Source organism: Aythya ferina (genome assembly GCF_964211825.1).
Source record: "Aythya ferina genome assembly, chromosome: 5".
NCBI lineage: Eukaryota > Metazoa > Chordata > Aves > Anseriformes > Anatidae > Aythya > Aythya ferina.
In genome coordinates this window covers 50,927,564-50,944,839 of record NC_140301.1, presented here as the reverse complement: position 1 = coordinate 50,944,839, position 17,276 = coordinate 50,927,564, and the positions used below count along the sequence as shown (strand labels likewise).

The following is a 17,276-nucleotide window of genomic DNA, read 5'->3' as shown; positions in this document are numbered from 1 at the left end:
TTGACAAAATTTATACACAAATACATACCATTAAGACTTCGTATGCATCTAATGTCTAAATTTTTAAGTAGGCTATCATCTCGGAGGTCTAAGTCCTCAGGTATAGTTTGCAGTGCTAATCTTGCGAACAAAATATCAATCTTAAAAAAAAAAGAAATAAAACATGAGATAAACCCATTTTTTTCTGTAAAGTTAGTTTTGTAGTTCATTTTCATCAAGTTTACTAATAGTAAGAACAATGCACTTTCTAGTACAACTAATCTCTTTAAACAATACACACGAATACCACTCACAGATGTTAAAGAATCACTTTTAGACACTTCATTTATCTTACAACTCCTATTCCAAGATGATAAAATACTTATCAAGATCAATACAGAACCAGCACATAAGAACTATGCCCCTTGTTAATGTAAATAAAAATCTTTTAGGAAAAAGCATCACTTCTAGCTCAGGAATGCAAAAAAGAAAATCAAAAACTTCAATGCATATATTACTACTAGCATCAGCAGAAAAATCTGTAATTTATCTGACAGGATCACCACATGACTAAAACCTTTTTTTCCTGAGATCTTAGGTTTTCTTTACAAAAGGGAATAACTCTTGGTATCTTTTGCCTGGATTACAAAAGAAAAACAATCTTCCAACACAAACATCAGAAACTGTGGCCTAACAACACTTGCATACAAAAAGAACCCTTATCATAAATTTGTTCAAGACAAAAGAATTATTTAATGCACTGTCAGCAATATGGATTAAGTCTTGAGTCATAAACCTAAGCCATCACAGCCCATCGTTTATGAATTACTACAATGGAGCAAAATACTACTAAGTCTTATAGGAGATAATCCTTTCATTCCCCTATTTCAGCTTGTATTTTGAATTTCAGGGAAAGGGAAAACAAGAGAAGACTGGCTTAAATGTAAATGATTAAAAAACATGCAAATAACAGGCATACCAAAGAACGCCTATGACAACTTTCAGTATTTATTATGAATAACTAAGATAGGTAAACAGAAAACAAATTCTCCAGGAAAAAAAAAAAAGTTCCTAATATACAACACAAACCTAATACACAGACAGCAATAAAGTAGCTGACAAATTAAAAGTCACAGGCTAGCTTACTGCATGCTATCACGTATCTCTGTGCATCTCTCTAATTTGAGAGTAAGTACATCTCTCTGGCTAAGTGTCATCTTAAACAAATGTTAGTGAAAATACAAATAAGCAGGAATGATCAGGGTGAAGGAGGTGGTTCATCATCTTCCTGAGACTCAGAAATTACCAATACCCTAAGGATCATTATAATTGCAAGGCTGAGATCCAACTGAGACTGGGAGAGAAGGAGCTCTCCAGTCTTGTGTACAATGCTACACCTACGTATAACTACTTTTCAAATTGTCTGTATCAGATAGCTAACACAGGACTTCTTTCCCACTGGGAAGTTTCCTTCGTATACCCACCAGCTAGTGGTTAATATAGTACATAACCATGTACATGAACAGTTCTTTTTTTTTTTTGGTCTTGTCACCAAGATGACATGTTGACTGTAAGATGGTCTGAAAAAGATTTATGGAGTATTTTTTGAAAGAAATGTTCCTGTTTTCTTAGTAACTTGTCCCAAAGTAGTAAAAATGTTAAGCATGATTATCATTCCAAACAAACAAATCCGTCAGGCTACAGACAAATTGGACAGAAACAATAATTTTGGTCATGTGTTAACATAAGCATGAAGAAATAGGGTGAAGTGGCTACCTAACTTCCCTTCAGCGGTACATTTGTGAGATCCGCCTACAGTACAACATATTAAAGCGAATCTGAATTTAAGGTTTGGGCAGTTAACCGTTAATAGCCAAAAAATTACTGAAGCCACATTTATACGTCATTTCTATTAAATATTAAGTCTTCAATAGTGCTAATGCTGTACTCTACATGTCAGTAAACTCATCAATACAAGAGGGTAAAAGAAAGAACAGGTAGATGTTCATGCAGCTTTAAGCAGATCAAGAAAGACTTACTTTAGTCTCAAAGTCTCACACAGCCAAGGACTGCTGTCAATCACTTGAATGTGAATTTAGGATTGTCACTTTAATAGCATTTGTATTCATAAATATTAATTATGGAAATCCTGAAATCGTTGTTTTAACCACAGTCTAACAAAATAAAATAAAACATAAAAGATCTTTACCTCTATTCCATCAAAACAAAGTTTAATAACTGGGACAAAAGCTTCTTCAACAGCCTGGGGAAAAAAAGTTGTATTTTATTTTCAGTATAGAGAAGAACATTTACAAGCAATAGATAGGAGATCTGAACAATCATTATGAAACACTATTTACATAGATGTTTTTCCTCTGCTTTCAGTTTGATTTGTCAGCTGTCTTTTTCTACCAATGAGGATTTACGCAGTAAACACTGATCTACTATGTACCACAGCTTCCTAGATAAAAATTATAAACAAAACTCCTACCAGCCAGTTGCGACGGTGTTACCTCAAGACCAAATTTTTTTCCTCACTACACTGGTAGGACTCTTTTTCCACCCCACAGCATCTCTACATATTCTAAAGCTAACCTATGGGAATTCTTATTCTAACAGGCATCTTATTTGTATTGTTTCTGCTGTCAGTATTTTACAAGAAATGACAAGAAGACAACCATATTCACCTGATAAACAATCATCTTTTCTTGCAGTCATTAACAAAGTTTAGTTGAACCAACAGTATCTGTGATAAAACTATGGAACTTGGTAACTGTTCTGTAATCAGCTAGGAATACCACCTTCCCAAACTGAGCACCTGAACTAGATGCAAATCTGCAGAGCACTGCTTTTGTAAAATCAAAGTACATTGCTTACTTCCAATAACAAACATTAGGAACTTCCAGAGGCTAGCACAGTTCTAAGAGAACGTTCCAGTTCTTAAACGGAGAAGACAACTCCACTCTACAATCTTAGTCTACTAGTTGGCAGGATACATCCTAACAATTTAAAGTTTGTAAGTCTCTTAGACTCACTCACTAGAGCAACCAGTAATAAAGTCAAGGTTCCACAAAGAAAACTTTTTAAGACTTAGCTGGACTAATTTAAAGTGTTAAGACTGACCTAAAAGTTATTGACATCAATGCAGAGCCACACTGAATAGCAAACATGTTCTGATCTCCCTTGCTGCTAAGTCAGCTACATTACATTGAATCATTATTAAGAGTTTATAGCAAAGTTAATAGGAAATCTGAAAGGCAGAATCCTCTTGATTATAGCATGTGGATTTAAAGATTACTAAAAAAGCATTCAGATAATAAAATATTCTGAACAGTAGTTTCAGTACATATAGTATTGCCACCAGATGTTTACACTAGAAAGAGTTACTATGGGATGCATTGAGACAATGCTGCAGAGGCACCTCAATTTCAGGACACGGCAGGACTAAACCAAAAAATGTTTAGTATTTACCAGCAATTATCTTCATTTAAGAAGAACAAATTCCAAATGAGAAATTTTATTCTAAATTAACACTACTAAGATTTAAACTAATCTACGGAGGCTTGTCATTCATGAACACAAGAGAAAAAATCTTCATCTTTCCACCTGATGAAAATCTTGCACAAGCATCTAAAAAATGTAACCTCCATGTTCAGGTGGACAGCTGACAGCCAATATAGATCTGGTTAGTATCAATCACAGTGGTGATTTATATAAGGAAGAAATTATGAAGTGTATTGTTGTGCTACTGTTTTTAAAAACTTCAACAAAACTTAGCCTGAAAGGGATCGGGACCAAACATGTTTGCACCTGCCTCCTGCTACATAGTACAAACAGAAATTTTGCAACACTAATACAGTGCTACCAGATTATTCTGCGATCCAGATTTTCAAACAACCGTATCAAGTAATAGGACACAGAAAATTTGGAAGAATCTCTACTTATTTCAACTATGTTGATAGGTTTTGTTACAAGTTAACTAAATATCCACTGCAAGCCTTAACAGCAAAGTTACTTATTTCAGGAATCATCTTGCACTTTTAACTTTTCAGCATCCTCACTCCAGCTGGTTGTATCAGGCCATTCACATACCCTCAAATCTTTTACTTCTTCTTGTTGTTTCAGTTTTTCATAAAACGATGTGAAAAAATCACTTCTTTCAACATGTCTTGGTGCAACACATAGGGCATCAATATCAGCACCTGGAAGCGTTTATTAACACAAGCAGGTTACTTACACTTTACACACACAAAATGCCAGCAATAGCCAGAATTTTTATGTATTTATTTTTTAAACAAAAACAGAACATTTCATTTCTCTTCCTGTAGCAGCTCCTAAGAAAAGACACTAAATGAAAACAAATTAAAGAAAAATGTTCATGCCATTAAACACACTGAATGCATGCATACATCCTTCAATTTTTCATTTGTAGTAACTTTCAAAGAACAAACCACAAGAAGCCAAGTATGCAACTTTAAAAAAAAACAAAACAACTTCCAACTTTCTTGTCTGCTTCCCACCCCCAACAAGAACCGATTTATTTTATTTAGAATGAAGACTAGCGATAGCTGACAAAACTCTAATACCACCACAAAAATACAGTAAGTTTTGTTACTTAAGCATGACATTTAGATGTATTAGCTTGGCACAACCATTTTTATAATAAAAGTAAATTTTACCTTTTGTATGAACCCCTAATCTATAGGATCCAAATGTAAAAATTTTTCCTCCAACATTTTCTATTACAGACTGTGGAAGATTCTAGATGGAGCAGATAAAATTCGTTATTTTTCTCTTAGCAGATTATAGTGACACACACAACTTCATATACAAAAAGATATTCCTTTCTTTTCCTTTCTTTCAATTTATGTTGTTAAAGATTAACGCTGTTTTGAGTAGCAATTCACTCCTTACATATATTGTTTCTGATTCATAGCCTTTAAGGTACAGTGATTACTGAAATAATCTTAGTAAAGACAGAAGTAGTTTTGCCATTTGGGAACTACTATCACTTCAATCTCAGTAACTTTGAGTAGTTCTACACTTTAGGAGCAGAAGATTTAAGATATGAATGTTGAACAGATTCTTCTTAACACTCGCACACTTTATGCTGACTTTGAAATTGATGATAGATTCTAATTTGGAGCAGCAGAAACATGCTATTTTCTGTATCAACGTTTATTAAATTACTCTCAGAGCCATCTGTAAGATCCTACATTCTTCTTTAAAGGTTGTTTTGAGGAGAGGTGTTTATTTTGTGATAAAAATATTTAGTTATATTTACTAGCATAAAGATACTTAAGTTCCTGGATTTGCACCTTTAAAGAACTCTTGTCATCATAGCACTGTGGCCAAAGACAATTAGCATTTCAGAACAGGAAGTCTATATTGGTTACAAAAATGGGAAGGAAAAGACTAATCCAGCTTGCTTTCAGTGAAACTTTAAATTTACTGTAATCATTATTTCAGTAAAATAAAATAGCATTACAGGAAAAGAACTTCTAAAATTGATGTTAAAGAAAAAGGGCCAAGTACCATAAATTCGCAATAAATTCATTTTAAGATCTAGGATTAATTCACAAAAGCAAGCCACGTAAGCATGTAATTGACATAGTAGTAAACAAATTTTGACAAAGTTGAGTTGTACTTCTACCTAAGTGGAGGAGAGAACAACTGAAAATTACTGTTACAACTACCATGAACTTTCATGCTATTTTCTCACTCCTCTTCTCAAAGTTTCTCTTTGACTAAGATTTACTTTAAAGTTACAATGTTGCCTGGAACCAAAGGTTGTACTTGTTTTCCTAATTTGATCTCCAAACCTATGATTCATCACATTTATACCAGGAACATGAACTGAAATTAACTTCCTACAGCAATCTTAATCTGAACAATGTCATGTAAAATACATCCATACCTTGCTTTCACTGATTTCCCGTATCCACTCCTTTACCAGGTTATTTAGTTTTCCCAAAATTAGAATCCTATTGATAAAACAGCAGAATCATAAACTATGAACTTAAGAGCAAACTAACATTATTTTTAAGACACTGATCATCATCACACAATGAATCAAGTTGAACAACATTGCAGATCTAATTACAGATCTTGTCTCTATATATACACTGAAACAAAGTCACTCACAACATTCAGACTATTTTTTCCTCTTCAAAGGCATTGAAGAAATTTAAGCTGAGAAGAAATGAAAGCATGCAAGGCCTACATATATTTCAGGTAAATGGCTTCTATTCACTTTCAAAACAAAACCTCAATTGATTCAATACATGAAACTAAAAGAACAGTAAGCAGCAGTACTGACAGCAAAAAGCTCTAGAAAGCTTAAAAATAACAAAAATCAAGAGCAAGGGCCACTAAAACAATTTAAAAAAAATGGCAAGCCAAACTCCTAAAATTAAGGGCTATTTTAATGACTATGTACTGAGGTACTCCTCTTAAGGGAAGAAGCTTAGTATTTCACCAAGCTTTCTAAAAAAGCACCTGAAAGAACACAAACATGCTCAGGGTTCAGTAGTTAGCTGCATGAATGCAGAGGTATGAGAAAACCACTTATAGAGCATTTACTCACCTGCGCTGCAGTTCTTCTTCCTCTTCAAATACACCATAGGGCTTTAGGGTTTCGATTAATTTCTGGGTAAGCATGCAGTCAAACTCCTTGGGGGCAGCTAAACTGATAGGTGAGGTAATGCCATAATGCTTCTGTAGTTGCTGTGTTTGTGATCCCTGGGTTGTAACGGGACTAATAAAGGCAATTAGATAAAAGTTACTATCAGGAACAAATAAATTTATTCTCATCCAAGTAGCAAACAAGACACACATAATAAAGGGGGGAAAAAAAAGTTAAACCTCCTGTTAGCAGCCACATCCCAGACCAATCTGTGTTAAATAGGTGTTATTAAGGACTGTTACTTTTCTCCAACTCTGAATACTGATTACAGGGTCACAAGTTGCTATGAAACATGATCTATATCAGCTGACTTCACACAGCAAATATTCACCTAAGGAGGCTCTAACATATTTTGAGCAAGAGCATCATACTAGAAGTACTAGAATAAGCTACTTTTAAGCTGACTTCTCATCTGGCTATCATTACATTACAGGATGATTTAGAGGAATTTATGACGTCTCAATTTTGTTACAACACAAGATACATCCTCAATTCATTGAATCATTGTGTGTTTTGGGCTGGAAGGGACCTTTGAAGACCATCTTTTCAAGCTATGCAAAGAGTTATGAGCCAAACCTCAAGCAGAAAGGCAGCACTCTCAATTCAACTCCTCATATTTCAAGGTTGTGAGAGGGCACAAGAGCACAAGCAGAAGAGCTTCAACATAAACATGGAAGTGAGGGTATCATCTTGCTATAAAATCTAGGAACAGCTTTCCTAGATCAGCATCCTGGGCACCCAAACAGCCACACAGTTTTTCATAATGGCTATAGATTAGTTTGTGACAATCACAGTTAAATACAGCCTAATTTTCAGAGCAGTGGAGCTTTAAAGCTAGTAATTCTGAATATTTCAAAACGGAACTTGCTTCTCTGGAACATCAGTGTTTAGATTCTGATTATTACATGCTACACTCACATAGTTAGAACTTTCTGAATCAATAGTCGTAGAATCATAAAGGTTTGAAAAGACCTCCATGATCATCTGGTCCAACCATTTCCCCCCTCCCCCCACCAGCATCACCCACTAAACCATATCCCTAAGCACCATGTTAAAAGACTTGCAAAAAAAGCTGTTTAAGAACTGTTCTTAATATTGCAGAAATAATCTTATCGTCTCTAATAGCCAAATTTTATCTGTAAGAACACTCAGTAATCTTCCCACTTATATACTTCAGATGTAGAATATACTACCTAAATCTGTATTAAAATGGCTCCAAAGGTTACTTGCAGCAATAAATACTATTTTTATATTGATATATTGACAACTTTCCTCCAAATTATATGTATTATTCCCCCACCTGTTATTCTTGAAAGTAACAAATCACTGTTTAAGTGTACTGAAAAGAACTTTCTCATTAAAAGAATACGAAACAGACTTGTTTCTTAATCAGTTCTTAGGAGACCAACATTATAACCCCTTCAAAGTACATCACAAGAAACATAACCATTATATCAACAGCTATTAAAAAGCCTTTTCAACAACTAAAGCACTACCTTCAAGTTAAAGTAATGCTTGTGTTTCATCTCCAGTACATGTTATACTCTTGCTACACAAGCTCACTCTCAACAGTATAAAGCTTGCATTTAATACCAAATGTACAAGTTAACACTGTAATAATTTTAATTCAGATTAGACATTTGATACATTTTCCCCCAAATTCAATTATTCATTCTACTTAGGTAAAAGCTGTATTATCTATCGATTTGGTCTCTTTCAATCTTCATGAAGCCTAAAAAGATTGCTCTGTGTTCAGCAATGGAGGCTGACCACTTCTGTCAAAGTTTTATCCTCAGCAAATACCCCATTCCCAGTACATTACTGTATTATCAGTCCTTTATTCTTACACAGAAGGACTGTTTCTATGACACTACAATTTTTTTTAGCGCACAACTTCATTTTCACTTCCATAATGATCTGTGGTCATCATCTGCTTAGGACCTTATTCCTCGTTCCTGAATATTCATAAGAGCATCTTAACTAATAAAATTAACCAAAATCAACAAAATGTAAGGTGTTTTTCCACAAGTTAAGCTCACTTAAAAATTGTTCTAAGTTTTAGTATTTTATCTTACATTATCATTTACAACAAGTTTCTCGCCAAGCGGTTCCTAATATGATTTGCCCAGTACAACTGTCTGTTAGTAAAAGAATAAAAAGGCAAAGCAGGAAAAAAAATACTAGAAACTGTACGTAAGTCAAATCCCAAGAAATCATGTCTGAGAACATTATTTGACAAGGCTTCCTTCAGCTAAGAAGCTTTAATCACCTAGTGAAGAACTTAGTAGCAGCTGAACAAATCATATAGACTTTAGGACCTTGCGTGAACCATTTTTGAAAAAAATAAAATAAAAAAATAAAATTAAAAAAAAAAAAAAATGTTAAGATGAGTTATATAAAAGAGTAAACCATAGTAAGGACAAGGGAACCCAGTACAAATTTCTCTCTTTTTTGAAATAATCTTTTCAAGGATGTCAACAAGAACAGTACCTTCAGTCACTAGGTTGCTACAAGAAAAGCAGTCATGAAAAAAAAAAGTTTTCAATACCTGAACATCCCTTACACATTATGAATCTTTTAACTGTATTACAAAGCAGTCAGGTGTATTTGAACTACAATTTCTCCCCTCTTTTGCCAATTGTTAATTTGAAAAAAAATAATCAACTACAACATTTGAAAACTAAGTTAATTTAATGTTTGTAAACCAGTAAGCTAAAGCAATAGTATTTTAGTTTTATTTGCATAACTATTCCCTGATAGACTCACCACATTTCACCCATCCATAATTGTATACTAGACTTCATTGAAAAGGCTGACAAAACCTAGCCTAGCAAAAACTATTCCTAGATTAAAAAAAAATCACTCTTGATATTGAACCAATAAAGTAGATTCCTGAAATCACTAATGCTGACCGAGCCCTCCATTTACACCTACCGAAGTTAAGGCTATTCTACCTTTTCCCAAACATACCAAATGCCTTTTTTTTTTTTTTTTTTTTAAAGTACATATGAATAGTATTCAACTTAGGAAGTTTGTATCCTGAAGTGATTTTAATACAGTAAGGTAACCTGTCCTATGCAATCCGTATTTATCCGTTTAAACAGCAGCAAATCTTCAGAATTACAAGACAAGATTTAAAGGCATAGCCACTCATGAAACCAAGAAATTTCAAATAAAGCATTTTACTAGCAGCTTTATAGATGAAAAAATAATTATAATAGAAAAACAGACATCAGAATCAACTGCTTTTTTCTAACTTTAATGTTGCATTTACATGCTACATGCCCATAACCGCTAATGGTCTTAGAGTTGCTTTAAAAAAAAAAGAAGATTATTCTAATATCTTCCCCCTTGAAAAGACAGAAAGACAGAAGTACATTCCAGTTTTCACCTGTGCTGTATTATGAAGTATCACTTTCAGAATCTCCTGGTTTAAACTACTGAATTAACTCAGAAGAAAAGGACAGGTAAGCATGCATCACTGCTATCCTCCTAGCTGAGAGGATTAGGGAAGTTAAGTCCCTCGGATGGGGGTGGGAAGGCTAGTCAAATCTGCTAGTCATTGAAGTTAAGCATTAACAAAAAGCAAAGAGTACTGAAATACAACAGAAAGTCCCATCCCAACTACTCAGTCCTAACAAAAGCGGGGTAAATCAGAGAGATCAAACCATGCTTAGAACTGTACTCACTTATTTTAAGGAGACAAAACTTTTAAGATCATCGAGAAGAATAATATACAGTTAGCTTGAGGCTTTGTATCTAGTTAACCCCATAAACACGCACAGACCTTGCTTTTACATTACTATAAATGTAAACTACCTGCCAAGAGCTCAATACAAAACAAAGTTGTAGAAAAGGTCTTTGAGGTAAATTTAGCACACTATTGTTCTTGCTTTGTTTTGACCTGAATGTCTGAAGAGTGCCCGCTCTTCAGACAGATTAAACATCAGTAAACTCAACACCAGCTACAGTGGTTTTCAAGTGCTGTGATGCAACACCTCATGGTAAACATGAATTAGTCTCAAACTCTCCGGGAAATGTACCTGTGATGTGTTTTTTTCCCCACACTAAGTGCCCTCACACACACACAGTTATATTATAGTCTCTACTAAGTTTACAGCTGCATACCTAAAAGACTTTTTTTTTTTTACCTCCTTCAGAACCCAAAGCTTTGGTGGGTTGAATCTTCGTATGTAGTTACTGATAACTACTTAATTAAAAAGAACAGATCCTGGTAATATGGCCACTGCTTAAGCCATTGTACAACAGATTGAAGGAGTGGAAGAAAAAATAAGGGTGTAAGAGACTTTTTATCTTTTGAAAGATCGGGCGACACCATGAAAACACATCCATGTTACCTGAAAATAGAGCAGACAGGTGTGTGCATCTATACATACATAAAACACCGTACCACACATTAACTAAGAGGTCAGCATTTTTCATTACTATGCTATTACATCATCTCTAGCAATACTAGAACCTTACTCCATATACCACAGAACAAATAAGAATCACTAAATTTTTTCAAGCATGCTTCCCTCCAAAAATAAAAGAAAAAGATTTAAATGAGGGTGTTCTTTGCATTTTATCTCAACTGCTGGAATAATCTCAACACCGCTTTCGTCAAGTTTGAGCAAACTTTTTTTTTTTTTTTAAGCACTTCTTCCTCTTTACTACCAGTATTCTACCACATTTCTACTGGTAACGCATTATCTGAATTGAGACTGCACGCTTCTTACTGCAAAGAGAACATAGCTGCGATCAGCATCACATTACCCAAACATCACTCTTGCAATTTGGAATCCTCAACGGAAATAAAAGGCAACAAGAACAACTGGAATCTTAAAAAACAATGCCCAATTTTTAACAAATTGTAACAGAACTGTAATCTATCCTTAAATAGATCAAAATCACCCAAGACTTAACTCACGTAAATGTGTGCTAAGTAAATCATTCACACAAAAATCCCTTCCACTGCATATATTACTAAATCTAAGCTATGGATGAAGTTTGTCCAGACTGACACGTGCAGTAAGCCAGCACTGATGAAGACATTTAAAAAGCCTATGGTTTCTCTTTCTTAAAATAGTGTCGAGAGCCCACAGGATGCTAACTTTAAACATCTAACTTCAGTCAGGACCTCTGCCTCATTCAGCCTTTCCTCCTGATATAAACACACAACTTACAGAATCTCAGTAACTGTCCTCTCTATTTGCCTCTACTGACCACACCAGTCAAATGCCATGGTGACACCTACACCAGATTTCTGGAGCAATACTGGCCATCCCACCATCTGGTCAAGCAACTGAAGGGAAATTCACAAAGCTCAAGCTCTGCTGTGTTAGGTTTCAGAGTGTTTTGAGGGTTTTGTCTATTTTGAAGTCTTCTCCATCAAGGGCTAAATGGCAAGTTCAGATGAAAGTTTCTGGCTTAATGCTAACGTAATAATCACTACACACAATTCCAGAAGTAAAGGAAAACTCTGAACGAAGTCTGTACAAATTGGTTACGTGTGAAGTTGCATTTTAAGTTAAGACAGCTGCCCTTCCTGGGTAGGATTTTAATATCTAGCAAAAAAAAGTGTCAAAATTGCTGGCGTGGTATGTTCAAGTCACCTGAAACAGACCTGACCATGTGTTTTGGAGAAATGACAAGCAACAGAACTATGGAAGAGATGGCAACTGTGGCAAAAGGAAGAGTATTCAATTTCTGCTAACCTTTGACTCATTCCTAAGTCCCCTCTGGCTCTTCTGTTTGGGACAGTCTTTGTACAGAAGAATAGTAGAAACAGCATGTCCAGACACACACCCATCCACTGCATTCTTACTAACAACAATTTCAGAAGTTTCCCAAGTTTAAACAGAAGAAACTTTTACTGAACTCTGCAGGCAGCACTTGAACCAAAACCAAGATTGATTGCTGTTCTGGGAACAAAATACTCCAGAGGTAGTCATTTAAGAAATTCAGTAAGGTTGAGTCAGAAGATAACAGGAAGTACCAAGCAAAGAACTACAAGTTGGATGAAATGTTTCAATGTTAAGAGGTGAAAATTGCCACCCATGTGAAACTTGCCTCCAAGGTGAAATTCGCTCAGCCCAAAGCAGCTGGGTTTCCAGCAGGTCCCCAAGCGAGAACTCAGACTTTTTTGGAGTGACAGTAGAAGACTGAAAGCTATCACAATACCTTGTATATTTGCCACATTTCCCTCTCTACTACATCAAACTCATCTTCAGTAGAGGTTATTACATTAATTTATTCTTGATTAATAAAGCTATCACTGTCGATTATGGCAACTGTTCCTCTGAAGTAAGTCCAGTGCTCTGTAGTTAGTAATAACTTAATTCCTTCCAAAATACAGTCTATAAAAATCTTAGCTTTGTTGAGAAACACACCGTTTATCTAACCCCAATCACTGAAAATCATTTTAAATGGTCTCATACTTCTTCTGGCATAAAACTGACAGTCACTTAAGTCAGCAAAACAATGATTTTGCATTAACCCAAAGGTCAGCAAAAGAAAACATTTTCACTTCTGAAGATTTCTTTTAAGTTTGGCTGCCTACAATAGACTGAGAGGAAAAAAAAAAAAAAAAAGGGGACCACTAACGACATTCCAAACCTGTTGTATGGCAGTTACCAATACCACCAAAACTTTAAAACTTTCATAGCACGTATGGAACTTCAACATTCAGGTATCTGACTCTGAACTTTTTCACTTCTGGTTAAAAAAGTCTTCAGCAGAGATTTCAGCAGATGCAGAAGTTCAGCAGAGAAGCAAGTGCACTACCATCAGCAGTTTAACAAGAAACAGATTCATACTGCTATTCCTCTGCTTGGAGGGTCAGAGAGGCCCAGGTTACATAAAGAGGCTGCACCATTCATTCACAAAAGCATAGCTACCGCTTCACAGAGTCAGTAGCCTTTCTGCAGATCTAGCCCTACCTGAAGCACATCAACACCTTAGTGAGCTTTGCTCCTCCCTAGCAGCTTGGTTTAATAATGCTCAGGAACAAGTACTCTGTATCTAACAGTTCACTAAAATATCTCTCTACAACAGAAGAAATACTCATTTTGTTTCCAAAAAGTTTGTTGTTTTTTTAATATGAAGTTATATAAAGTTAAAGAGTTTTTCTTGATGCAGCTATCTCATCATGCAGATTAATGAGAACCATGATAAGCACTCATGTAAGTTTCTGGTATATACTTAGTATTTTTATTAATCACAAAAGGACTTTTCCAAAACACTAGTTATCAGCATCACCAGAGCCTGAGTTTGCTTTCTTACTACTCAAGTGCCTTGTATATAAATAATTTGCTTGTTTTTACTGTTTTGTACCATACTGCTAAGAGAATATTTATACACAGACAGCTCAGCACGACCACTGTTGTACACCTCTTGAGAACTCTGAAAGCTTTTGAAGTACAGACTGATGACAGTTGCTGGTTGTGTGGGAGGTCAGCTCTGACTTGGCCTGTCAATAGCACACACCACCCCTAAAAGAAAATGTCTTTCAAGACATCCCTTAAGTTGCTTGCCACCCTGAAAGCATGGCAGTGATAATGGGACCAGAGTTGGTTGTTCTACCCTTATTCAGAAGGTTATCATACAGAAGTATACAAGCATCAAGCAGAAAAAGATCCTGGAAAGAATTACGCAAACAAGTAACTTCCTATGACCCCCCCCCCCTTTTTTTTTAAAAAATACTGTAAACATCCAATACTCTTAATTTAAGTCAGAGGTATCTCTTCAGAAACTCTAGAACTAACATTACCAGCATTACAGCTTACTAGCATTACAGCATTTGTTTTGAAGTCTTGACTGAATAATATGAAGCCGGTTGTTCCACAAACATACAGATGACAAAACAAATGAAAAACCCAAGAAAGCTTCTGTTTTTCTAGCTAAAATAAACTTTTTTGTATTAGTACAGTTGCTAAGTAATGTTTATGGTGAAAATAGTAATGCATCACTGCAGCTACAACTACACAATGTTACTTAAGAGTTTCTAGTTAAGTTATCATAAACACCTAGCTACTTTAAGAATAATAAATCATTCCAAACTTTTCAAAGTTGAAGACCATTATGATGAGGAACGCAATTTATTCATCAGAAGTAGCACAAACTTTGAATGCTGTTATGAAGCATTTGGAACTTATGTAGACACAACACAATAAACTACAAATGAAAGCAGACAGAATAAGTACCCTCCCATTTTCCTGAAGCCAAAAAAAAAAGCAGCTAACTTCAAAGTCCATTTCTGGTAAATTTTCACTGCCATAGTTTCTGGCAATTTTTCATTGCCATAATGAACATGTGCAAAGTTTATTTATAAATACATTCAATTCTTGTTACAAAAGCCTTGGAAACTACTTGGCATAACCATTTTCCTTATGACATTCACCTACTGTGTTGTTTTTGCCACAAACTCTTAAGCTTGTCCCACATTATCTGCACTGCGACTAATATAGCAGTATTTTAGATTTAATAAAACAAGCGCACCAGGCAAACTGGGCTATTCTTCACATGACGTCTGCATATGTAAACCAACAGCGCATGTAATAATTCCAAGTTCTTTGTATTTCTCTTTCAATGTCCCCATGCTACCTTCTCCCTCCTCCCCCCAAAAAGCTCAGAGCGTAAACATACCTGATTCCTAAAGCCTACTTAACCCATTACCCATAGCTGCTTCCCTCGACTTACTGAGGTATAAACGAAATATTACCATCGTGGACTACGGAACTAAGGAGTTTTCTATAATCCACCCGGAGCCGTCAGAACGTCCGCGAGAAAAAATAAAAACAGGAAGAGGTGGGGGAAAGGAAACCGGCGCAGAAGCCAGGCCGGGGCTGCGTCTCCCCGCGTTCCCGCAGGCGGGCGGCAGGCCCCTGCCTTGGGGGGGCAGCCCCGGCGGCGGAGCGGCCGCTCGCAGGGGGCACGGCGGCCGGGCTGGGCGCTGCCGGCCAGGGGGCGCTGCCGGCCGGCGGCCTGGCGGCGAGGTGCCCGGGCGTTTCGGAGTCACCCGGCACCGGGGAGGGGGGCTGGCAAGGGCAGCGGGCTCGGCCGGGACCGCCTCACTGCCGGCGCCTGAGGAAACGCGCTCGCATGGGGGAGGCTGCGCCGGCAGGTTTGGGAGGGAAAAAGATGTGTGTGCAATAAAACAAGGTCCGCGCTTGGCGGCCGGGGCGAACCGCGCGCCTTGCGCTCTCTGAGGGGCGCCCCGCAGCCGGCCCCACCGTGAGGGGGCCGCCACAAGGCGGGGGCCGCCTCGGCACCCCCCCGGGTCCGGCACCCGCAGGGGAGGAGGGGGGCCCCGGGGCCGTGCGGCCTCGCACTGCGGCACCCGACGGGGGCGGGAAGGGGTAACGGGGCCGCGGGGCAGGCTGAGGCGAGGCGCCCGGCCGGCGCCCGACTTACAACGGCATCGTCTCTCCGGCTCCTCCTCCTCCTCCTCCTCCGCCGCCGCCACCACCACCACCGCCGCGTCTTCCCCTTCTGCCTCCTCCTCTTGCTCCTCGTCCTCCCCCACCGCCGAGGCCGCCGCCGCCGCCGCCTGGGGGCCGCTCACTCGTCCCGCCGGGCAGCGGGAGCCGCGAGCATGGCAGGGCCGGGCCGCGGGCCGGCCGGGAGCGCAGAGCCGCTGCTGGGCCCGGCCGCCGCCGCTTCACTTTCCTCTTCCCCTCCGGCCTTCTAACATGGCGCCCGGGCGCTACCACAGCGACGTTCTAGAACGGGGGGGGGGGCCCACGCAGCGCCGCGGCCACCCCCGCACGCCGCGCACGCTGACTCGTCCGCGCCTGCGCAAGAAGCCGCGGCGCCGCGGAGCGTACCGGGAGTCGTAGTTCCGCCGCGTGGCGCCGCGCGGGGGTTTGAAAACAAAGCGCTAACGGCTCTGAGGGGGCGCGTGCGCGCGGCGGGAAGGGGCGGGGCCGGCGGTTCGCGCTGCTGGCGGCGGGCACGGGCCCCGAGGGGAGGGGGGCAGAGCGCGGCCTGCGGTCGCCATGGAAACGGGGGCGGCGGGAGCAGACCCGGGCATGTGGGGGCCGCTTGGGGTCCCAGGGGCAGCCCCGCGGCCTGGGGCAATGTGGGTCGTGGTCAGCCGCAGCAGGCTTTTTTTTTTTTTGGCCGTACGCGGAGCTGGGAGTTTGTTTTCTAATAGGTGTTTCGAAAGCTCTGCCAAAAGGAGACCACGCCGATTTCAAAAACTTAAAAATTCTCACACTTCACATATCTACTCAGAAAAGTTTCTTCTTAGAAAAATACATATATTAACAGCAACTACACTAAAGGCCTATTTTACCTCCTTTTTTACTGTCCGATTTTCATCTTTGGTCTGAAAAAGTAGCACTCAACCTACAAATTTCTCTAAAATTACCAGTTATTTCATCTTCAGTTGCCTCACGTGATAAGTAGTAACATGGACTGGCAGCATACAGGAACTCCACATGCCCAAGAAATGTTCCTTTAGTGTAGGAGATAGTAGTCCTGAACTCTCTTAGGGCTATCATCACTGCCTTGACTGTGCGACTGGTCGAAAACAGCCAAAAGGGGACTGTTTCTTTGTAAAAATAGTAATATATCTGAATAAGCACCTCGGAAATTAATACATCTAAAA

At 38.5% G+C, this 17,276-nt stretch overlaps 1 protein-coding gene across 7 annotated transcripts in view; it reads right to left on the bottom strand.

The window, feature by feature from the left end:
• Positions 1-16,373, bottom strand: part of PAPOLA (poly(A) polymerase alpha) — a 40,893-nt gene extending 24,520 nt beyond the window's left edge. For 3 of the 7 annotated variants that reach the window (XM_084522263.1, XM_084522262.1, XM_084522268.1), the window contains exons 1-7: positions 16,079-16,215; positions 6,566-6,736; positions 5,897-5,963; positions 4,659-4,740; positions 4,072-4,181; positions 2,189-2,242; positions 29-140 (exon numbers count right to left, since the gene is read on the bottom strand). In XM_084522263.1, coding sequence (XP_084378389.1) covers positions 29-140; positions 2,189-2,242; positions 4,072-4,181; positions 4,659-4,740; positions 5,897-5,963; positions 6,566-6,736; positions 16,079-16,086 — 604 coding nt within the window. In that variant the 5' untranslated portion in view covers positions 16,087-16,215. Of the gene's footprint in view, positions 1-28; positions 141-2,188; positions 2,243-4,071; positions 4,182-4,658; positions 4,741-5,896; positions 5,964-6,565; positions 6,737-15,364; positions 15,453-16,078 lie in introns of those variants that run through there. The other 4 variants (XM_084522266.1, XM_084522264.1, XM_084522265.1 and 1 more) reach the window with 4 other exon arrangements.
• Between the last annotated feature and the right edge of the window lie 903 nt (positions 16,374-17,276).